Source organism: Schistocerca americana, chromosome 11 (genome assembly GCF_021461395.2).
Source record: "Schistocerca americana isolate TAMUIC-IGC-003095 chromosome 11, iqSchAmer2.1, whole genome shotgun sequence".
Lineage (NCBI taxonomy): Eukaryota > Metazoa > Arthropoda > Insecta > Orthoptera > Acrididae > Schistocerca > Schistocerca americana.
In genome coordinates this window covers 75,740,213-75,764,551 of record NC_060129.1, presented here as the reverse complement: position 1 = coordinate 75,764,551, position 24,339 = coordinate 75,740,213, and the positions used below count along the sequence as shown (strand labels likewise).

The 24,339-nt window shown below is 42.2% G+C and overlaps 1 protein-coding gene across 5 annotated transcripts in view; it reads right to left on the bottom strand.

Moving 5' to 3' along the window:
• Positions 1-24,339, bottom strand: part of LOC124553819 (ubiquitin-conjugating enzyme E2 J2) — a 69,878-nt gene that overhangs the window by 19,127 nt on the left and 26,412 nt on the right. For all 5 annotated transcript variants that reach the window (XM_047127804.1, XM_047127802.1, XM_047127803.1 and 2 more), the window contains exons 5-6: positions 17,509-17,637; positions 869-1,134 (exon numbers count right to left, since the gene is read on the bottom strand). In XM_047127804.1, coding sequence (XP_046983760.1) covers positions 874-1,134; positions 17,509-17,637 — 390 coding nt within the window. In that variant the 3' untranslated portion in view covers positions 869-873. The remainder of the gene's footprint in view (positions 1-868; positions 1,135-17,508; positions 17,638-24,339) is intronic.

Here is a 24,339-nt window from a genome sequence, read left to right as displayed (position 1 = left end):
GTAGTTTCGATACAATGATATCTCTTGTGATCTGTTTCATCTGTGGTCCAACACTACAGCACGTCTGATGTACTGTGGTGTGTGCCGTGTCTGCCAGCAATGTCTAAAAGACTTACAGCAAGAAAATACGACTGATGTCATGGATCATTTAATATCTATTGTGTGTAAATGGGTTATCACTCTGTTATTATCAGTGATACCACCCTACAATGCTGGAATATCTTAATTCCATTCACAAGCACACTATTCACAGTAATTGGAAATTAGTGATCTGTCCAAAGCAGATATATTTGTAATTGTTACTGTTATCACTCAAACTATTTTAATAATAAATAATATTATTAATAAATAATTATTAATAATATATTAATAAATAATAGATTAATAATAATTAATAATATATTAATAAATAATAGATTAATAATAATTAATAAATTAATAATAATTAATAAATAATATCAAATTAATAATAAAAAATACCTATGTGGATACTGTAATTGGCTGTGGGAAAACAAAAAAGGAAACAGTATAAGCTGACACTACAGTGAAGCTCAAACATTAACTGAAATCTTTTACCAACCTACTTTCGTATATTTAATGGACGTATTAATAAACAAGAGTAAATAATGAGACTTGTAAATGGGCACAGAATGTAGCAGATGAGACGAGGGGCTAGTCCGGCAAGTAAGCCGACCACTAACACGCAGACCTCGCACCATCTACCTGATGGATCAGCAAACTGGGCCATCCTGACAATCCCCTGCCATTCTACTCCACACCTGTTACAGCAGTGCTAAGATTAGGCCACACATTGCAGCGAGAAAGAGGTCAAAATATACTCTCAGCGTCAGTGCAGTCACGTACGTACCTCAGCTATTCTGCCGCAATAGTCCGCAGCACGTACTTGACGGTGTAGGCGAAGGCGGCGAAACCGATGATGACGCAGATATTGGCAATGGCGTGATGCAGCGCGCCCTGCGGCTGCTGTTGGCCCCCGCGCCCCGCAGCCACCCCCGCCCCGGGCAGCCCCGACGACGCGCCACCTCCCGCCCCCGCCACTGCCGCGTCCGCTGCTGCCGGTCTTCGGCTCTCCTCCTCCACTTTCCGCCTCTGCTCCAGCTCGGACTTTATCTTCTGCAATGTGCACCAGAAATAAAAGCCTTCAACAGTAATTATTTTATAAGGGAAACAACCCGTAAAATAAAGAAAAATAACACAAAACAATGTAAACTCCATGTAGGAATATCAACAGTGTAGAGGGTGGGGGGGTGGGGGGAGCTCGATAAGCCGCAGGCAGGCACAATTAAAAACACACTCATAGAAAGCTTCAGCAACATAAGAGAAAGGCACACCATTCATACACACAAGCAGCCACACCTCTCTCTCTCTCTCTCTCTCTCTCTCTCTCTCTCTCTCTCACACACACACACACACACACACACACACACACACTCACACACACACTGCACTGCACACCTACAACGCCTCTCAGTGTTAATAAACCAAAATAGCTCCCAAATTAACTCCCATGCCCTCGAAATACAAATTCAGAAAATGTCCCAAGCCCCTCCACAAGTAGTGAGTTACGAAACAGAAATAAGAGACGAATAGAGGGAAATCTGTTGTTGTGGTCTTCAGTCCTGAGACTGGTTTGATGCAGCTCTCCATGCTACTCTATCCTGTGCAAGTTTCTTCATCTCCCAGTACCTACTGCAGCCTACATCCTTCTGAATCTGCTTTGTGTATTCATCTCTTGGTCTCCCTCTACAATTTTTGTCCTCCACGCTGCCCTCCAGTACCAAATTGATGATCCCTTGATGCCTCAGAACATGTCCTACCAACCGATCCCTTCTTCTAGTCAAGTTGTGCCACAAACTCCTCTTCTCCCCAATTCTATTCAATACCTCCTCATTAGTTATGTGATCTACCCATCTAATCTTCAGCATTCTTCTGTAGCACCAGATTTCGGAAGCTTCTATTCTCTTCTTGTCTAAACTATTTATCGTCCGTGCTTCACTTCCATACATGGCTACACTCCATACAAATACTTTCAGAAACGACTTCCTGACACTTAAATCTATACTCGATGTTAACAAATTTCTCTTCTTCAGAAACACTTTCCTTGCCATTGCCAGTCTACATTTTATATCCTCTCTATTTCGGCCATCATCAGTTATTTTGCTCCTCAAATAGCAAAACTCCTTTACTACTGTTAAGTGTCTCATTTCCTAATCTAATTCCCTCAGCATCACCCGACTTCATTCGACTACATTCCATTATCCTCGTTTTGCTTTTGTTGTTGGTCATCTCATACCCCCCTTTCAAGACACTGTCCATTCCGTTCAACTGCTCTTCCAAGTCCTTTGCTGTCTCTGACAGAATTACAATGTCATCGGCAAACCTAAAAGTTTTTATTTCTTCTCCATGGATTTTAATACCTACTACGAACTTCTCTTTTGTTTCCTTTACTGCTTGCTCAATATACAGATTGAATAGCATCGGGGAGAGGCTACAACCCTGACTCACTCCCTTCCCAACCACTGCTTCCCTTTCATGCCCCTCGACACTCATAACTGCCATCTGATTAAATACAATAACGTGTTAATTTGAAACTGACTATTCGTCTTGAACTTTACTTCGATTTAGGTTCATAAATAATCAGGTTACGTGATTTTCACCAAGAATAAACTGCGGACTAGTAACTGAAACAAGTGAACAAGAATCTATTGAAAATACAAGTATGAACTTACTTATGGTTTTTTCCTTCACAACTGGGAAGACAATACGTGTAGTGACTCACTGGGGTTAATTTAAGAACTAGCCAGTATAAAACAAAACCCCTCAATACCAGTCAATGTATAGATAAATTAACATTCCTACTTTCATGCAAGATACAGAAGTCGGGATAGAAAGAAGTGTCGCCACAAAACACACACACACACACACACACACACACACACACACACACACACACAAACGCGTGCGCGCATGGCCATGAGCTGGCCAGAATACAACTTTCATGTGGGATGAAAGGTGAGAGGACAGAGGAGATTGGAATCTGTTAGGTGGAGGTGTGGGGACAGCAGACTGCAGTGGGTTGAGACAAGGATAATTACAGGAATGTGGGATAATTACACTCCTGTAATTATCCTAGTGTCCGCTCCTCGTGGTCTCGCGGTAGCGTTCTCGCTTCCCGAGCACGGGGTCCCGGGTTCGATTCCCGGCGGGGTCAGGGATTTTTCCTGCCTCGAGATGACTGGGTGTTGTTGTGTCATCGTCGTCATCATCATCATCATCATCATCATCATCATCATCATCATCCATCCATCCCCATTACAGTCGGAGAAAGGCAACGGCAAACCACCTCCATTAGGACCTTGCCTAGTAAGGTGGTGCGGGTCTCCCGCATCGTTCCCCCTACGCTCTGTAAAGAAACATGGGACTTCATTTGCATTTCAATTATCCTAGTATCCACCCACGATAACCTACTGTCTCCACACTCTTCACTCAAGTTTCCACCCTCTCTGCCTTGTGATCTCCTCCCCATTCTCTCCTCACACCCCCTTTGTTTTCCGCCTGCTGCCACCGCACCTGCCTACCTCTCCCCCATTTTCTCCTCCCTGCCTCACAATGTCCAGACACTGCGCCTATTGGCTTTCCAGACCCTGCACACTCCACCAGACAGCGCCCCTCTGTCCCCACCAGTACACTACTATCCCTCCCCTTCCCCACCCCCTCCAAACTGGTGCTTGCATTCCACGTTACAGTTACATTTTTCTGTTGCTGATGAAAGCTGTAGCCGAAATCACTGTGCAAGTGCCTTAATTGTGCCTGTCTGCAACTTAACATGCCCTCTATATGGTAAGTGGCATTCTATCTTCTCTGCTGTGTTTGAAGAAGAAAACAATAATTTTGAAATTCTTTCAAAGAGTTCTGAGAAAATAACCAATTGCAAAGTAGTCTCTCAGGCATAATATGAGGGTCTTTCTGACAAGGACCTGTCTCCAGCAGTGGAAATGACGTTTTGAAACTGTCCCTAAGGTGATATAGATTGCGATCCCTGGTATCACACTGTACAATCATTCACTCTAGTGGGCTGTCGTTTGAGAGTAACTGACGAGAGGGGGAAAGATTTGGAATATTATGCGACACTCAATAGTGTTGTTGTTGTTGCTGTTGTTGTGGTTTTCAGTCCTGAGACTGGTTTGATGCAGCTCTCCATGCTACTCTATCCTGTGCAAGTTTCTTCATCTCCCAGTACCTACTGCAGCCTACATCCTTCTGAATCTGCTTTGTGTATTCATCTCTTGGTCTCCCTCTACAATTTTCGTCCTCCACGCTGCCCTCCAGTACCAAATTGATGATCCCTTGATGCCTCAGAACATGTCCTACCAACCGATCCCTTCTTCTAGTCAAGTTGTGCCACAAACTCCTCTTCTCCCCAATTCTATTCAATACCTCCTCATTAGTTATGTGATCTACCCATCTAATCTTCAGCATTCTTCTGTAGCACCACATTTCGGAAGCTTCTATTCTCTTCTTGTCTAAACTATTTATCGTCCATGCTTCACTTCCATACATGGCTACACTCCATACAAATACTTTCAGAAACGACTTCCTGACATTTAAATCTATACTCGATGTTAACAAATTTCTCTTCTTCAGAAATGCTTTCCTTGCCATTGCGTCTAAATTTTATATCCCCTCTACTTCGACCATTATCAGTTATTTTGCTCCCCAAATAGCAAAACTCCTTTACTACTTTAAGTGTCTCATTTCCTAATCTAATTCCCTCAGCATCAATAGTGTTAAACGAGAAGAATTTTGTAGACCGGTTGTGTTGTGTAATTGATAGGATAAGACCTTTACGAGCTGAAGGTTGTGGTTTTGAATCTCATCAGGTGCTTTAAATTTTTAAATCTTTATCAAAATGTCTGATCATTATTTTTATTCAATTGGCTTAAACGTAATTTTTTTATTTCTATTTCTTTGTCACACCATTTCAATTATTGTATGAATTTTTTCATTTGTTCTCATTTTTCTTTATATCATTATTTTTTCCACTCTGAATTTTTGTAAATGTCAATTTGATTGTATATATGTCTACTATCATATTTTTAAATGTTTGAAAAAAACTAAAGACAAAATACTCTCTACTGACAGCGACAAGGTGTACAAAATTTAATTTTCATTCCAAAATGTGGCTCTTTTTGTATGGAAATCATTGTACAAACATTAAAAATGTAGCCTAGATACCTATCGCAGTATGGACAAATAACCCTGCCTGCTTAGTCGTGCAGTCTAACACACTGCTTTCTGGGTGGGTAGGCGTGCTGGTCCCCTGCACGAATCCACCCAGTGGATTAGTGTCGAGGTCCGGTGCGCCGGCCAGTCTGTGGATGGTTTTTAAGGTGGTTTTCCATCTGCCTCGGCCACTGCGGACTAGTTCCCCTTATTCCGCCTCAGTTACACTACATCGGAGAGGGCAGAGAGGGGGGGTGGGGGTGGGGGGGGAACCGACAATAACCCTGTGTGGGGCAGCGGTGGGGTGAGTGGACTGCTGTAGCGTGTTGTGAACCACGCGGAGGGCCACGGCGGGGACGAAGCCTCTCCGTTGTTTCTAAGTCCTCAGTTCAATACCATACAATACAATGGACAAATAAAACAGATGAAGATTAAAAACAGAAAAGGGATTCTAAGTAAAATAAAATTCAAGCAAAATGTGGAATAGAAATAATGAATGCAATAGCATGGACAAAAAATAGGATGATAAACAAAATTAAATATGCAATAATTAAAACAAACCAAATAAAAAAAAATGAAATTAATTCCTAAAATAAAATCACATGAACAAAGATTTCAAGCGGAAAGAGAACGATAGGAAGAAATTCGAGAGCATATGAAGAAGTTGATACGATGATTAAAATGAGGTGACAAAGGAACAGAAATAAAATATTACATTTAAACTGATTAACTGAATAAAACAAATGACCAAAATAATTCTGATACAAATTTAAAAATAAAAAAATTCGAAGTACCTGAAAAGATCCGAACCAACCTTCTGTGTATCAAGGGCCTTACCTTATCTATTACATCAGGGGACCAGTCAAAATATTAGTACTTTTTAACGCTACTGAGCATCACGCAAAATACCAAAAATTTTTTTCTTTTTTGATAAAGAACTTGCAAACGAGGACGCACCAGGGAGAATAGCTAGAAGGTCGGTAGCTGGGACACTAACCCCCATGGTTTAAAAAATTTGATCCCACCGCTGGGGACCTCTCCTTGGATATGTTTGAGATAGGTTGTGCCTGCTTAGAATTCATTTTTGAATCTTTCAACTAACAGCCTACTTGTTTCATTTTCCCCACAATAGATAGCAGCAACAGCTGCAGGAGCTATCCAAAATGGCATTTATCACCACCACCACCACCACCACCACCACCACCACCTCCTCCTCCTCCCCCTACTCCAGTTTCCAGCAGCTGACTGGGTTTGTTTGGAACAGGAGTCTCTCCAGAGTCTTCTGTCTTCCCAATATTCTGTCTCCACCTCGACCTCCTCATCTCCTTTCTTTCACTCCTTCCAGCAATATGCTGCAGTCTTTGTCCTTTCCCTTTCATTTCATATATATTCCTGGGTAGCCTCCTCACTTCAATTCACTTAACATGTCCACACCACCTGAACCTCGATTCTTCTATACCGGCAGTTCCCAACATTTTTAGCTGTGTGGACACCTATTTTATAAAAGAAACTTAGAGGCCTAGTAACTAAGTACACAAGCAAAAACATTTATTACATTCACTTAGCTGTCACAACTAGATTAAAACTCAAAGTCAAGTGAGTAATGTTATTTCTGACCCACGAGAGAACAATATTTGGATTAAAACTGGTTAATTTTAGTCTCAACTGACTATCTATATTCCATCCACTCCAGTCCTTACTTTTCAGAAAAAGTTCAGTTCAGATGACTCATTCACGTAGACAGTTTTCATAAAGCCCATCAATTATCTCAGTGAACAGTAATTATGCAGTATCTCCACAGGTACTGAGCAAAGAGGTACATCGGCTAACGCCCTAGACGGGCATTCAAGAGACCCAGGTTTAATTCTCAGGTTGGCCTTCCAGATATAAGTTTTCTGTGCTCACCCAGGTCACTTCTTGCAAATGCCAGATGGTTGCTTCCTTCACCCTCCAGTACAAGAAATCTGAGGAAGCTTCGTCTCTTACACTCTTAGCCGTGCAAAGACAAACAGAAAAAAAACTGCCCTTTCTTATTCTCGTGCCAGGATAGTAAACGAGCAAAATTTAAACGAGCCGTTCTCGTCGACATTTGTGTCCGAGAAACTACAGCCTCGACAAATTGCTATCGTGTGACACGATACGTGTTAGGTCACGGGTGGCCAGCCCTGTAGTGCAGTCTCTAAGGCTGTAGACTTCCAGTAGCCTGGTTGCACACAATAAATATGGGTAATTTTCAACATAAGAAAATACTGGGAAGCATTTCAATTCTTATTTCATTCTTTTCTGGCTGATAGACAACCGACAAATGAAATCCCTGAAGCTCCCAGTACCTTCTATCTCATCTCTGACTTGTCCGATGCTCACGGTCCAGTGCCACGCCGCCTGCAGCATGTGGGTTGGGAACCGCTGCTCTACACTACCCTGTAATGGTGCCTCCTTACTAATTCCCCGATCCTGTCACTCCTTAACATTTCTGTCTTTGTCACTCCAACACTGTTTCTCAAAATTTCATCTTACTAGCTTTTATTTTTCTTTTCTATTTTCCTTTTATTAACATCAGGAACGGGCAGCAACTCTTGGATTTCTGTGCCAGTATGGGCTTAGTAATCACAAACTCCTTTTTTAAACATAAGAACATTCACCGGTATACTTGGGAAAGCAGGGGAACCAGATCTGTCATTGACTATATAATAACAGATCAGGAATTCAGGAAGGCTGTGAGGGACACACGTGTATTCAGGGGATTCTTTGATGACACTGATCATTATTTAATCTGCAGTGAAATTGGGATTGCGAGGCCGAAAGTGCAGGAGGTCAGGTCCATATGTAGGAGGATAAGAGTGGAGAAACTTCAGGATAAGGAAATCAGGCACAAGTACATAACAGCGATCTCAGAAAGGTACCAGTTAGTTGAATGTAGTCAATTACAGTCATTGGAAAAGGAATGGACAAGGTACAGGGACACAGTACTAGAAGTGGCTAAAGAATGTCTTGGAACAGGAGTGTGTAAAAGTAGGAGGAAGCAAACAGCTTGGTGGAATGACACAGTCAAGGCAGCCTGTAAAAGGAAAAAGAAGCCGTATAAAAAATGGCTACATACTAGAACTCAGGTAGACAGAGAAAGTTATGTTGAAGAAAGAAACAAAGCCAAGCAGATAATTGCAGCATCCAAGAAGAAATCTTGGGAAGACTTTGGAAACAGATTGGAGACATTGGGTCAAGCTGCTGGAAAACCATTCTGGAGTGTAATTAGCAGTCTTCGAAAGGGAGGTAAGAAGGAAATGACAAGTATTTTGGACAGGTCAGGAAAACTGCTGGGGAATCCTGTGGATGCCTTGGGCAGATGGAGGGATTATTTTGAAGAGTTGCTCAATGTAGGTGAAAATACGATCAGTAATGTTTCAGATTTCGAGGTAGAATGGGACAGGAATGATGATGGAAATAGGATCACGTTTGAGGAAGTGGAGAAAATGGTCAATAGATTGCAGTGCAATAAAGCAGCTGGGGTGGATGAAATTAAGTCGGAACTCATCAAGTACAGTGGAATGTCAGGTCTTAAATGGCTACACAGGATAATTGAAATGGCCTGGGAGTTGGAACAGCTTCCACCAGACTGGGCAAAAGCAGTAATCACACCAATCTTTAAACATGGAAACAGAAAAGATTGTAACAACTACGGAGGTATCTCTTTAATCAGCGTTGAGGGTAAAATCTTCTCAGGTATTGTTGAAAGGAAAGTGCGAGTATTAGTTGAGGAGCAATTGGATGAAAATCAGTGTGGGTTTAGGCCTCTTAGAGGTTGTCAGGACCAGATCTTTAGCTTACGACAAATAATGGAGAAGTGTTATGAGTGGCACAGAGAACTGTATCTATGCTTTATAGATCTAGAAAAGGCATATGACCGGGTTCCTAAGAGGAAGTTATTGTCTGTTCTACGAGATTATGGAATAGTAGGCAAACTTTTGCAAGCGATTAAAGGTCTTCACATGGATAGTCAGGCAGCAGTTAGAGTTGACGTAAACTGAGTTCATGGTTCAGAGTAGTTTCAGGGGTAAGACAAGGCTGCAACCTGTCTCCACTGTTGTTCATATTATTTATGGATCATATGTTGAAAACAATAGACTGGCTGGGTGAAATTAAGATATGTGAACACAAAATAAGCAGTCTTGCATATGCGGATGACTTAGTTGTGATGGCAGATTCGATTGAAAGTTTGCAGAGTAATATTTCAGAGCTAGATCAGAAATGTAAGGACTATGGTATGAAGATTAGCATCTCCAAAACGAAAGTAATGTCAGTGGGAAAGAAATATAAACGGATTGAGTGCCAAATAGGAGTAACAAAGTTAGAACAGGTGGATGGTTTCTAGTACTTAGGATGCATATTCTCACAGGATGGCAACATAGTGAAAGAACTGGAAGCGAGGTGTAGCAAGGCTAATGCAGTGAGCGCTCAGCTACGATCTACTCTCTTCTGCAAGAAGGAAGTCAGTACCAAGACTAAGTTATCTGTGCACCGTTCAATCTTTCGACCAACTTTGTTGTATGGGAGCAAAAGCTGGGTGGATTCAGGTTACCTTATCAACAATGTTGAGGTTACAGATATGAAAGTAGCTAGGATGATTGCAGGTACTAGTAGACGGGAACAATGGCAGGAGGGTGTCCACAATGAGGAAATCAAAGAAAAACTGGGAATGAACTCTATAGATGTAGCAGTCAGGGCGAACAGGCTTAGATGGTGGGGTCATGTTACACGCATGGGAGAAGCAAGGTTACCCAAGAGACTCATGGGTTCAGCAGTAGAGGGTAGGAGGAGTCGGGGCAGACCAAGGAGAAGGTACCTGGATTCGGTTAAGAATGATTTTGAAGTAATAGGTTTAACATCAGAAAAGGCACCAATGTTAGCACTGAATAGGGGATCATGGAGGAATTTTATAAGGGGGGCTATGCTCCAGACTGAACGCTGAAAGGCATAATCAGTCTTAAATGATGATGATGATGATGATGATGATGATGATAACATCAATATTGGAACATATGAGGATGTGCTGAAAAGTAATGCCTCCAATTTCTTTATCTGGAAACTCTTAAAACTTTTTAAATAAAACAAACTTTGTTAACATTATACAGGGAGTGGCAGTAATATCTGAAAGAAGAAGAAGGAGGGGGGGGGGGGGGGAGGGAGGGAGAGGGGGGGGGGAGAGAGAGAGAGAGAGAGAGAGAGAGGAACATAAATGTGACCTTTTACAGACATAAAAATCCTTAAAGGAGGAAAAAGTCAAATGCTGAGATCTGGGGAATGAGCTGGCCAAGCAATGCCACCGCTGCAAGAGAGGTTATGCGGCCACCTCCTCTTCCTCCTCAAGTAACCCATTACATCATTAGCTGTGTGGGCAGTTGCTCTCTCTTGTTCGAACAAGATCTTTTTCACACCCCGATGTTCTCTTTTCAGTTCAGGAATTAAGAAAGTGTCCAACATTCTCAAGTAACATTCTCGGTTTAGTGTAACTGTTTGCCCTATAACACATTTCTTAGTAACCCCACACCACATTGTGACTTTAGAACTATGCAGGGAGCGTTCATCTAAGCCTTGTGAGTGTGTGTCCAACCGACAGCAAAAATTTTGTTCGTCAACATATCTGTCGAGATATAATCAAGTGTAATCACTCATTACATGTGATTCTATTGCCATTCATCAGATCAATCACTCATTCATTCCGTAAGTCGGCAGTCTTTCAAAAGCTTAATTAATTATCACTATTACACTAATTGTATTACACTAATCGTCAGTTTTGTAAAGGTGAAAGTGTAGCTCCTTGTGCAGTATTCTTCTAAACGAGTGGTCAAACATTTGAAGAGCAGCAGTTTGTCTTCACAAGGGTCAGTGTGGGCCAGCCAGCACAGCTTGTCTCGCATGCTCTATGTTGTCTGGTGTTCTGACTGACTTTGATGGTCTTTAGGCTTTTGTTTTAATGTTGAACCAGTTGATCTGAAATTCTTGACCCACAACTTAATCATGTTACAGGATGGAATTTGCTGCCAACTACTCACATGAAAAAGCCTATGAAGCTGATGTGTGGTCACCACTTTTAAAATACATCTCAATGACGAATGTGAAATGCTCACTGGAGCACTGCCTCAAGTAACCTCACAAACGTTGCAGAATGTTTGGCAAGAGTTTGAATACAGTGTTGATATTCTGCAGGTTAACAGAGGTTGCACGTGTTGAAGTGATCGACGTACTGAAGTGCATTACTTGTATTAAATGTTTATGTTAGGTTCCAAACTTAATGAGTAGAGGCATAAGTGATACAACAAATGCTTCATTTACTGTATACAATAAAGAGTTGCAATGAAAATAACAATATAATATGATTGGACGGATAATCTCCTCACCAAGCGGCAGGAGGAGAACACACAAACAACAAGGTTTAACTTATGCAAGCTTTCAGAGACAGTGGCTCCTTCTTCCAGCAGAAGAGTTGAAGGGGAAGGAAAAGGACTGGAGAGGACAAGGAAAAAGGGTACAGTTCAGAAAAGTCACCCAGAACCCCAGGTCAGGGGGGACTTAGCAGACAAGACGACAAGGCAAAGACTGATTGTTGGGGACTGCACCAGACGAGATTCAAAAACTTGGCAGCTTAAAAGGCAGAATACAGGGCAATAGGCAAGACAAAGGCTACTGCTAAAACATCATGCACAAGTTAATATAGGTGAAAAGCTAAGTGCATTGTTTGTAACAGAGGTGGGAGGGGAGATGGGGAAAAATAGACAGATCAGAAAATGAGATATGTAGAAAACTAAAATGAAGTGAAGAAAGGAGTAGTTGCTGTTAAGAAATGCTGAGACTGAAGGAATTAACATAAATTAAGGCCAGATACAGGACATAGTGTGTGTGGCTATGCCCATTCATTCTCCTAACTGGTAGCTCGGTGGTAGTCATACCGATGTAAAAGGCCGAACAGTGTTTACATAACAGCTGGTATATGAAGTGTCATTTCACCGGTGGCTCTCCCTTTGATAGTATATGGTTTGCCAGTTACAGGGCTGGTAGGATGGTGCATAGGATAAGTCTTGCAGTGGGGACCGTCACAGGGGTAGCAGCCGTAGGGTAGGCATAAGAGTGCAGAACGAGCAGTGTCTGATAAGGATATTGGGGAAATTGGGAGGGTGCCAAAAAACTACTCTAGGTGTGTAGGGCAAAATAGATTTCATTACAGGGCACAATTTTAGGAAATCAAAGCCTTGTTGAAGTACCTGATTAATATATTCAAGACCAGGATAATACTGTGTGTGACAAGAGGGATCAGCAGTACCAGGATTGGAAGTGATGGCCCGGGAAATCTGCTTTGAACTAGGCTGGAGGTTTAATTACTTCCAGTGAAGGCTGAGGTGAGAATGGTGGTGTACTGCTGTAATTGTCTGCATCTGAACAAATATGTTTGCCTCGAATGACAGGGCTATTTGGGAGTGAACATCTGACATGGAAAGGGTGGCAACTATTTAATGTAAGCACTGCTGTTTATTAGTAGTTTTAATGTAGAAAGAAGTGTGTAAATGGCCTTTGGAATGAGATCAACATCAAGGAAAGTGGCACGCAATTCAGAACAGGAATGTGAGAAATTTAATTGTGGAAGGTATTTAGAGATTCCAGGAATTTTAACATGTCGAGCTCACTGTGAGTTCGTATGACAAAGATGTCATCAATGTATCTAAACCGAACCAGGAGCTGAAGGCTTACGGATCCCAGAAAAGCCCCCTCCGAGTGGCCCACGAAAAGATTCGAACAAGGAGCCATCCTGGTTCCCGTGGCTGAAATCCTGATCTGTTTGTGTCTGCCCTTCAAAGGCGAAGTAACTACTGGTAAGTAGGAAGTAGATTAAGGCGAGTAGGAGTCATAGGTTTGAAATCAGGTGGGAGCTGACTAAGGAAATGTTCAGCAGCAGACAGACCAGTACATGGGGGATGACATTGGGTACACCACATCCAATCCTGGTACTGCCGATCCCTCCAAAAAACAACTTCGGAGCACACCACTTGTCACTCAGTATTATGCCGGTCTTGAACGTATTAACCAGCTGCTTTGACAAGGCCTTGACTTCCTAAAAATCTTGCCCTGAAATGAGATCCATTCCGTCTGAGATTTTGCCCACGACACCTAGATTAAGCTTTTTGTCACCCTCCCAACCTCCGCCATATCCTTGTCAGCCCCTATGCTCCTTCTGCACTCATCTCTCTACCCTATGGTTTTTATGTCTGTTACTGTCCCCACTGCACGACTTGCCCTAAGCACCCTCCAACCACCACCTGTAACTGGCAAACCATATACTATCAAAGGGAGCACCACCTGTGAAATGACACGTCGTATCAGATGTTACGTAAACAATGTTCGGCCCTTTACATCGGTATGACTATCACCCAGTTATCAGTCAGGATGAATGGGCATAAGCAAGTGGTGTATACTAGCAACACACAATATCCTGTTGCAGAGCACGTCCTACGACATGACAGTAGTGCCCTAGGAGCCTGTTTTCACCACAAACACCGCTTTCTCAGAACTCCGCAGGTGGGAACTAGCGCTACGCGTTCACGTTTTTGCCACCCACCTGGCCGTAATTTATGTTAATTCATTCCGTCTCAGCATTTCTTCTCAGTAACTATTCCTTTTTTCACTCCTTTTAGTTTCCTACATTTCTCATTTTCTGACCTGTCTTTATTTTCCACCGTCCCCCCTCCTGCCTCTGTTACATACAATGCACTCAGCTTTTCATTCGTACTAACTCATGCACAATATTTTAGCAGTAATCTCTGTCTTGCATATTACCCTGTCTTCCACTTTTAAGCTCTCAAGTTTTCAAACCTTGTCTGGAGCAGTCACCAACTGTCAATCTTTCCCTCTCATCCCATCAAGTAAGTCTCCTGACCCGGGGTGCGGGCTGACATCTGAACTGCACTGCTTTTCCTAAATCTCTCCAGTCCTTTTCCTTAATCCCTCTTCATTCCCCTTCAACTTTTCTGCCAGAAGAAGGAGCCACTGGCTCCGAAACCTTGCCTAAGTTAACTGCTGCCGCTTGGTGACATAATTTTTTTATCTGTCCAATCACATTATATTGTCAGTAAAAGAGTTAAAATAGTCTTTTTATCAGTGTAAACATTTGTAGACACCCCATATTAAGCTCCCCAGATACTTTGGACCCTCCACCTTCTTCAGTTGTTCCACACCTTGTGCTACTCCAGTTGTGACATTCTCCATCTTGCCGATTGTGATCATCACACTACACTTATTCTATGCTACGTTCCATCCCATATCTTTGTACTATTCTTTGCCATACATTCATAACTGATACGGCACTACTTCCTCCTCGTTTCCCCACATTTTCCACACTTCCTTCACAAACTAATTTTGCAGTGCCAAACAAATTCGACACTTTCCAAAGGCACGTGGAGGTGATACAGTAGACTCGAGCAATGCGAGGTGGTGGATCTCTAACTTCAATAGCCGTGGAAATGACGAGCACGATAGCCCACGCCCTGGTCGACCTTGCTCAACTGCCGTCCCTCACAGTGAATGGCATCTCTATCGAGTAATCTGTGACGGCTGGTGGATTACGGTCATGTAATTGTCTACACAGCCAAATACTGACTGTAATGCCCCAGACGAGACGTTACACAATCTTAGTTATCGAAAAATTTGTGCGAGATGGATCCCTCAGACACTTACGAGAGACCAAATCAGTTATTTGTGGAAATTTGTCCGGATCTGAGGCCAAAGGCCAAAGCTGACGCTTTCCTGAACACCGACACAGGTGGAGATACATGGTGTCAACACTACGAGCAGGAATCCTAAAGACAAGTCTATAGAATGACGACCGGAGAGATCTCCCACAAACAAAAAATTTGAGAGACCACCATCTGCAGGCAAAGTAACATGCATAGACTTACGGGATAGGTAGGGTGCAGTTCTTTCGGATATCTCGGGGCCGAAACGACTGTCAGTTCATCATGGTACAAGAAGACACTGACTAGGCCTAAAGTCCAAATTTTGAAAAGTCAGGCAAGCAACACGGGTATACAACATGCCCCGCAACAGTTTTACAACTGTGGAGTTCATTGCCAAATTTGGCAACCACATTCACCACACACTCCCGACTTAGCACCTCCGGGCTTCCACCTCTACGGGTCTGCGAAAGACAGACTATACGGCCAGCATGCTACTGTCAAAGCCGTAAAATGGCAGACACCCTCACCCGGTTCAAGTTCTTGTGCACTCACCATGCAGTTGCTTGGCCTCAATTGGTGGAAGTGGGTAACTGATGTTGGCTACTATGTGGAAAAAATGACTGTTTGTATAGGATATCTTAATTTAGTTAACTGTGTCACTGTGGTGTCTGTCTGGTTGTAGTTTCCATAAATATAAAAAAATGATTTGTTGAAAGGTCATCTTATTGTGCTACTTTGGTTTTGGCATTCCACCATTACAGAGCATCTTCTCAGTGTGATGCGATACAAGAGTTCCCTTGCTGATACAGCTGCAGAAACACTGGGCAGATGCTCTGTATTGGTGGAATGTCTAAGCTGCAATAGTGAAACAAAATCCCAACAGTCATAAAAGAAATATGATATCATTTTGGCTTCTCAATGTAATTGCCACTCAGATCTACACATCTCTTACCACCGAGCGAGGTGGCGCAGTGGTTAGCACACTGGACTCGCATTCGGGAGGACGACGGTTCAATCCCGTGTCTGGCCCTAACTCTCCAGGCAAATGCTGGGATGGTTCCTTTGTAAGGGCACGGCTGACTTCCTTCCCCGTCCTTCCCTAATCCGATGACCTCACTGTTTGGTCTCTTCCCCCAGTGGCTCCTTCTTCCAGCAGAAGAGTTGAAGGGGAAGGAAAAGGACTGGAGAGGAGAAGGAAAAAGGGTACAGTTCAGAAAAGTCACCCAGAACCCCAGGTCAGGGGGGACTTAGCAGACAAGACGACAAGGCAAAGACTGATTGTTGGGGACTGCACCAGACGAGATTCAAAAACCTGACAGCTTAAAAGGCAGAATACAGGGCAATAGGCAAGACAAAGGCTACTGCTAAAACATCATGCACAAGTTAATATAGGTGAAAAGCAATACCTTCAAGTTTTCCATAGAAATCAAAAAGTTTACAGCCAACACACATTTTTTGAACATATTAAGTGATGGAAACCACTTTTAACCGAATCTGGGCTGTAGGGGAAACATTCAAAAATGCCTCACTTTGAGGCACTGTGCCCAAGCAATGTCATTAAAAGATGTGACCCCGGCAGTTGAAAGAGCATTTCAGTCATTCTGAATGGTTCTGTTCAGTTTTCTTAATTGTCGTAGCAGGCTTCACAATTGCTGAATGTTTTTCATCATTCCATAAAATTCATAAACAAGATTCTTTTTGTGTCTCAAAAACAGTAGCTGTAACATTCCCAGCTATCAAAATTTTGGTGTGATTTTATTCAGCTTTTTGGGCAAGACAGTACGAGTCCACACCTTACACCTGCATCGGTATTCCGCAAGCCACTGTACAGTGCGTGGCGGAGGGTACCCTCTACCCCTACTAGTCATTTTCTTTTCTGTTCCACTACGAAATAGAATGAGGGAAAAACAAATGTCTACATATCGACATATGAGCCCTAATGTCTTCTACGTTATCTTTGTCAGTCAGCTGCTGTTGTCTCTATGCATTGGCACAACAAACAGTCTCTGCCCTCAAGCCACGATTCTGTTTGGTATGAAGAAATGAAGCCAGGGAAGCAGTCATCCACTGAGCTGTGTTTCCCAGGAAGTAGTTTTGGAATCAAACACAGAACTCAGAGTACTGTAATTGCTTGCTCACGAACTTGTGTAGAACAATCTAAGAAATCTGTGGAAAGTTGTCTATGGCCACTTCTGTCACTATCAGGAACTTCATCCTTCCACTCAAATGACATCATCAACCAACAACACCCTCACTCGACACATTCTGTCCGCTCGCAGCATCAATTTTGCCACTGGTATAAATAGTGTTTATATTTTTCACGACTAGAAACATTACTGGAGGATGGATTTTATGTTTGGTGGGATTTTCAATGGCTAATGAGAAAAGATGCATGTTTGCAGTTACCACTTTATCACAATGACTCAATGTATGAGGTAGAGCAGCAGCTCTTCCGTTTTCCTCCCACTACTTCCCACACTACATTCTAACAGGTGTAACTCTACAGATAGCCCTTGTATGTTAATTACTAGAGTATTCAACTTACCTCAACAAGGTCTGGGAACAGCTCACGAAAAATTTTGTCCTTCAGATTGAACTCCAGGCTCTGTGCAGCCAGGACCCGCTTCTCGTGGTCGGACGACTCTATACTCCCCAGGGTAGGACTCTTCTCAATCTGTAACAACACAAACAAATTCAACTGTATTTCCTAATGTTCTGCAAAATTATATTTATTTGTTTACCAACCAGCTTTTGGCTTCTTGGGCCATCGTCACGTGACAACAGAATGTCGAACAAAGATAAGGGAGTACATAACAGGGTACAAAGGCAAGCACATGGTAATGAAATGGAAAGACAGAGACGCCATTACGGTCATGTAGAGTGTTTATGTAGGAAAGTACTACATTTTTAAGGTCTAATTTTCATAATTACACACTTAAGTAAAAAAGAAAATAGTTTTTATGTAGAGATATGTATAACAACATATGAAAAATAAAGTTGAATTTACATTTTTAATCTATTGTTTGTATAACTAGAACCCCACTCCACTAAATTAAGTTCTGTAGCATTGTGGTACTTCACTGTAATAATTAAACCAAATGGAATGCAAAAATTTTGCAATCTAATTCAGTTTGTGATCGTCTTCTGACAAAGTTCAGCTATTGTCAAACAGTCAAACTAAGTACGCAGCCCAGTGACATTAATGTGACCACCACGTATGTTCGACATCAGTGGATGATGTACAGAGCATGTCAGTCGGACGCAGAAAACAGTGCAGTTGTTGTCTTAATGTGGATACAAAGTGACTGATTCATCTGACACCCAAAAAGGCATGATCATTAACTTTTGGGTCAAAAGTGAAAGCATCTCCCAAATGGTACTGTTTATACACTATTTGTGTGCTGCCATGGTTAACCTTTTAAGTGGGCATGACGGATATATCCGTCTATGCTCTGCTATTGCACATTGGGTTAGACGGATATATTCGTCCACTGCGTTCTGTGGCTAGTATCTAGTGGGAATGACGAGTTATCGGCCTGCCATTGACATCGTGGTATTAGTTGAGCTTCATCCACTAAATGGCAGCTCTTTTGACGCGACACAGCGTGTTCTAGGCAAGTTATAACATTGTCCACCCGAGCGCGTGTTGAGAAAATGCGTCCTGTGAAGCAGCCGCAAAAGCGCGCCTTTTTCGTCTGTTTACCGCAGCGTTAGTGAGAGATCTTTTGCAATGGCGAAAAGAAGTTGTTTATCAGATTCAGAGATTGAGAAGCTGCTTTTAGAAAGTGACGATAATTTCAGTGACAGTTCTGAGTTTTCAAGATACAGATGTCGAGGCTAGTGAAAGTGACTTCGATTCAGAAACATCCGATGCCAAGACACTACTGCAGCAGACGGTACCTAGCGAATTTGTGCGTGCTAGTTCAGTTCGTATTCAATATTTGTTCAGTGGTAATAGTGGTACAGTTGTACCTCTAAAACAAAACGATGTGATGAGTTGTTTTATGTGTTTTGTGGATGATGTTTTGTGCACAATGATAGCTGAACAGACGAACTTATATGCAAAACAGTTCATAGCTTCCCATCCCAATTTAGCAGCACGCTCCAGGGTTCACAGTTGGCAGGATACTACAAGCGACGAGGTAAAAACACTTATTGGAATTGTAACGCCGGAAATGCATATCCTCCTATTTCCATCTATTGTACTATTATTTTTTTTCCTTGTTTTGTTACCTCAAGATATGACATTTCTGTCTCTTTATATATTGTAATTGTTTTACTGTTTGTATATATATATTTATGCTTTTATGTCGATGTATAATTGGTTTGTTGTGTAAAGATTATTTGTATTTTTACGCTGGGTCTTGCCTAGGGAAAACTGCTATCGAACGATTACATCGATAGGTCGTGTGAAGAATCAAAGTGTGTGGGATCTTTGGTAATGTTAACTCTGCCACGTGGAGCGCGGGCAGAGCAGAGAGAGTCTGGCTGGAGTGGTGCAGTGGAGCAGGTGTGTTGTGTGACGCTCCCGCGAGTTGCCGCGCTTTCGGGGTTGGGCAGCATGTAATTGCGCTCGACTTGCGATGATAGTTTCTGACATGGTGTCGCGGACGGGAAGCATTAGCTGGCGCACATCAAGAGCCCGTTTCGCCTGGTGACCATGTCGAGAAGAAGGCGCGCCAACATCCAGCTTCTGCAACAGCGACGGCCGACAATGAGTGACTGTCGCCACCTCCTCGATCGACGGCTTCAAACCTTCAATCAACCAACAAGGAAGACTAAAAGCACGTAAAGTTTCAGAACTGTATGGCAGACCTCAGCTTTTCAAATTGTTCCATTTGCCTCGCAAAATTACAGCAACTTAGCATGAACCTTTGTTGCTCATTGTCCCAATTGCATTGCTAAGCAGGCTCCCTTCCTTTTCTGAAATGAGCCCGAGGGTCGTTGAAATTCAAACGCCAGCATCATTCGATTTCACTGCTTTAATTTCAAAGTTCAGCTGGCTACAATATTTAGATTGCACAAGCACAAATTAAGAGTGCGAGTTTTGTTACCGTATTTTAGTTACCTGTGACTGCAGCTCAGCTTGGTACGTACTAAATTTTACTATTGTTAATTGTTCAGAATCATTTAATTCAAGTTCAAAGTTAAATCTCTTATTTCTAAATTGCGTAGATTCAAGTAGCTTTTGAAATGATTATTGAGGTAGTCCAAGACTAACCGTATTTTACTGAATGTCGATGTGCTTCAGAAAGAAAGCTTCTTATTAATTTCAGTCACTAAATTAACTTTCAGTTTTCTGGTTTTATTAATTCTTTTGCTAAATTAAGTCAAGAGTGTAGCCAAATTTATTACTTCTGACAAACTTTCAGTTTTCACACTACACGTGTCAACCTTCAGTTGCCATGCTTCTAGTGCTAATTATATGTGTAATTACCTTTCTTTTTCAGTTACTATAGTAATTGTCCTTAGGACTGGCGACCGTAATTTCCCCCAAATCTCAAATATCTAATTACCGCTAGTTAATTGTTAACGTAACGGCCGCACATTTACTTTCTTTATTAACTTTGCCCCTTTTCAAAATTAATTTCCACCAGTTTCATTTGCATTTTTCCTTTCATTAAGACGTAACCCTTTCCTCGCTCTTTACCGACAGATTAACTTCGGTAACGATTGCTTTTCCCAAATTTCCATTAGGTACACGCGGTTTAATTTTTCACTGTCATTAAGGTCGATAAGTGAGGGGGAGGTTACAGAATGCTTGTACTTCAAGGAATTCTTCACAAACCAGACCACAAAATGTACTTTTCAAGGAGGGAATCAGTTGACACACCTTTCTTCAGGAAAGTGATGAGTGAAAAGCGGTTTCATCTTCTACTGAAATTCCTCCACTTTGCTGACAAAACTTCATATGATCCACTAGGCACTATCAGCAGAAAACTATTCAAAATTCACCCCATTATGGAGCATCTGCGGGGTAAATTCAGATCAGTGTACATGCCAGAAAGGAACATCACTGTTGACGAATCGTTGTTGCTCTGGAAAGGACGGCTTACACGGAAGCAATCTATTCCATCAAAGTGTAGCAGATTTGGCATCAAATTGTACGAACTCTGTAAAAGCAGTTCCGGGTATGTATGGGACTTTAATATTTACACTGGAAAGGACACTAATTATGGTAGCTATTATCCAGATGAAAAAATAGCCTCTCGAATTGTTTTGGAACTTGCACACGATCTACTCGAGAAGGGCCACTTTATTTATCTTGACAAATGGTACACCAGTACAGATTTGGTGGACAAACTAACCAGCAATAACACCGACGTTGTCGGCACAATGCGGCAAGACAGGAAGCGGTTCCCTGACTTCATAAAAAAAGGAGAAACTGAAGAAAGGGGAGTACATAACAGGGTACAAAGGCAAGCACATGGTAATGAAATGGAAAGACAGAGACGCCATTACGGTCAGCACCTTCCGTGACGATACATCTGTAAATGTAAACTCGAAGAAGGGAATCGTTCAAAAGCCACAAGTTGTCGTTGGCTACAACAAGAATATGGGGGGCGTGAATAGGTGCGATTCTCAGTTACAAAGCTACCAGATGGCCAGAAGCAGGCTGAAAAAATACTGTCAGAAACTTTTCCGCCACTTGTTGGGCATTGCATGCTGCAATGCATACATTCTGTACAAGAAGCATGCTTGCGAACAAAGTAGAATGAGCTTCCTGATTAGTCTTGGTGAACAGTTGACCATATCTTCACCACATCAAGGGACATCAGTAGGACGCCCACCTCGAACACCAAACGCACCACGCCTTACAGCCAGGCATTTTCCAGACCCTCTGCCACACACAACAAAGAAAAGACCAACAAGGAGGTGTGTACAAGAAAAGGCCTTCGCAAAGAGACCTCATACTGGTGCGCAGAATGCGAATTTTCATCGTGTGCAGCACCTTGTTTTAAAATGTTTCACACTGAAAACGATATGTAATATTACGAAAATACAGTTTTGTTAACTTCTGCAATATATTTTATTCATTTCCACCCAATATCAATTTAAATTCAACAATGAAAACGCGAAGGAAAACGTGAGAACAGTGCACAGCACCACTGCGAACGGGCGCGCTGGCATATATTACCCACTGTGGAAGAGGCACACGCACGCAAACTACCCACTTAACAGGTTAAAGGACACTGTGCACGGCAAAATGGCACTGTGCAAAATTTGTGCCAAGGCAACTAGAGGGGCCACAGAAAATAGGGGGTGAACGACAGCTGCAGGGATGTGTACGAGCGAACAGAAGTGTAACTGTGGAGCAACTGACCGCCAAGATGAACCGAGCGGCTACCGACAGTGTCTTCTCAGTGAACGTTGCTCTGGAGGCACCTGCTTTGTGCGCCCATGCTGACTGCTATTCACTGGCGACAAAGTGCGGAATTTGCACACAAATACCACTGGGTGTCCACTGAGTGGTGAGAGGTGGCCCCATCAGATCAATCGCATTTTATGCTGCACACGACAGAAGGACGTTGGCGTGTACTGCACGAAATGTTTGGTCCAGGCTGGAGGATGGAGCATTGCGGCCTGTGAAATTTTTTGTGAAATTAGCTGGGTGATTTTGTCACTCGGGAAGACACAATGGATCGACACAAGTATGTACCTATCATTCGGTACCACGTCCACCACTAGTGGCAGTTTTTTTTCTTTCTTCTTGGTATAACATTACAGGTCGGGATTGATCTATGAAGTCTTTAATATATTATTTGAATCTGTCAGTTTGTAGGGAGAAACTGCGATTTCCGGCATTTCTTTATATAGTTTTGCCTGATTAAGTCCCGACGCTATGCAAAGCTGTCATTTAGTTACGGGTGATTTGCGATCTGTTATGTTTTATTTTTCGATAATAAGTCATATTTTTCTGAATACCATTAAAATATAATGACTATAAATGTTTGAGGTCATTTGGAACAATATTTTAATAACTACGTAGACGATGTGAGGTCATTCTTTTACTCTTAAAAAATGAGTGTTAATTGTGTGTTTATGAACGGTCAGTGTCGGGATCAGTGATTACGATACGAGAAGTAATTGATTTGATGAAGTTCAACTGCACACAATCGCATGAGGCAAAAGACGACCTCAGAATTGATTGTCGATGTATGCAGGTCAATTTCGTGACAGGCTAGTAAGCGCCGCGAGTGTGTTGCGGTATCGAGACCGCTTTTGTGCCGCCGACAGTTTGCTTTAAACTCGCGAGAACACAATTTACACAAATTCTTAATTATTGCCAAAGGGTAGAATATTTTATGGTTTTCTCACTGTTGATGAACCATTGTGGAGGATGTAACTTTGGATAGAAAGATCAATTTCAAAATCCAATAGAAACCCTGTTGATCGAAGTAGCCTTGCAACCCAAAAGCTCAGACGTGGTTATCAGCAGAAACAGTGTACAATTTTTCATGCACACATTTACACTCTACATCGAAGTGTGAATGATCTGTTGGTGCGAAATAAACATTTGAAAGTATTTGATTGAATAAAAGGAGAGATATAAAGAAGTTTATTCATAAATTTTGTTATTTCATGAATAGTGATATTTCCTTCTAGTGGTGTAGAGCTTTATGTATTATTAATATGGTGACAGACTGGTCGTAAGTGCTCTCATTACAAGTTGAATTTTGGGCTTGATTAAGAGTAGCCGGTTCTTAGAGTCTCAAAGATTAAGTGAAGATTAAAATCACACTTAAACAACGCTGCATCGAAACCCACTATCTTTATACTATATTAAGCTAGCTTTCCTGGAATCAAGTGGTACCGTCGCCATGTAGTTGTGTGTTGTCTCCGGCCGCTGTGGCCGAGAGGTTCTAGGCACTTCAATCTGGAACCGTGTGACAGCTACGGACGCAGGTTCTAATTCTGCTTTGGGCATGGATGTGTGTGATGACCTTAGGTTTGTTAGGTTTAAGTTTTACGGGACTGATGACCTCATTGGCATGATGGCAATGCAACATGTCAAACAGCTCGCAGTGTTCGTTCCTGGTACAAAAAGTGCCAGGATGAGCTTACCGCACTTTCTCGGCCACAAAACTCTCTGGATTTAATCCCAAGTGATAATCTGTGGGACAAACTCTATCGGGCTGTTCCAGGGTGTATACGTGGACAAGGGGGGAGGGGGGGGGGGGGGGGGGGGGACCACACCTAGATTTTTCCCGGTTAAAAACACACTTTCCCCTGGGTGAAAACACACTTATTCCGTGTTACATAACAATATATTTTCCCTCCAAACTGTAAAACTTATCAACCCTTTGAATGATTAAGATTTTATACACAGGCATAGAATTTCTCAGCACTTTAGAAAACAAAGCTCAGCGTAAAA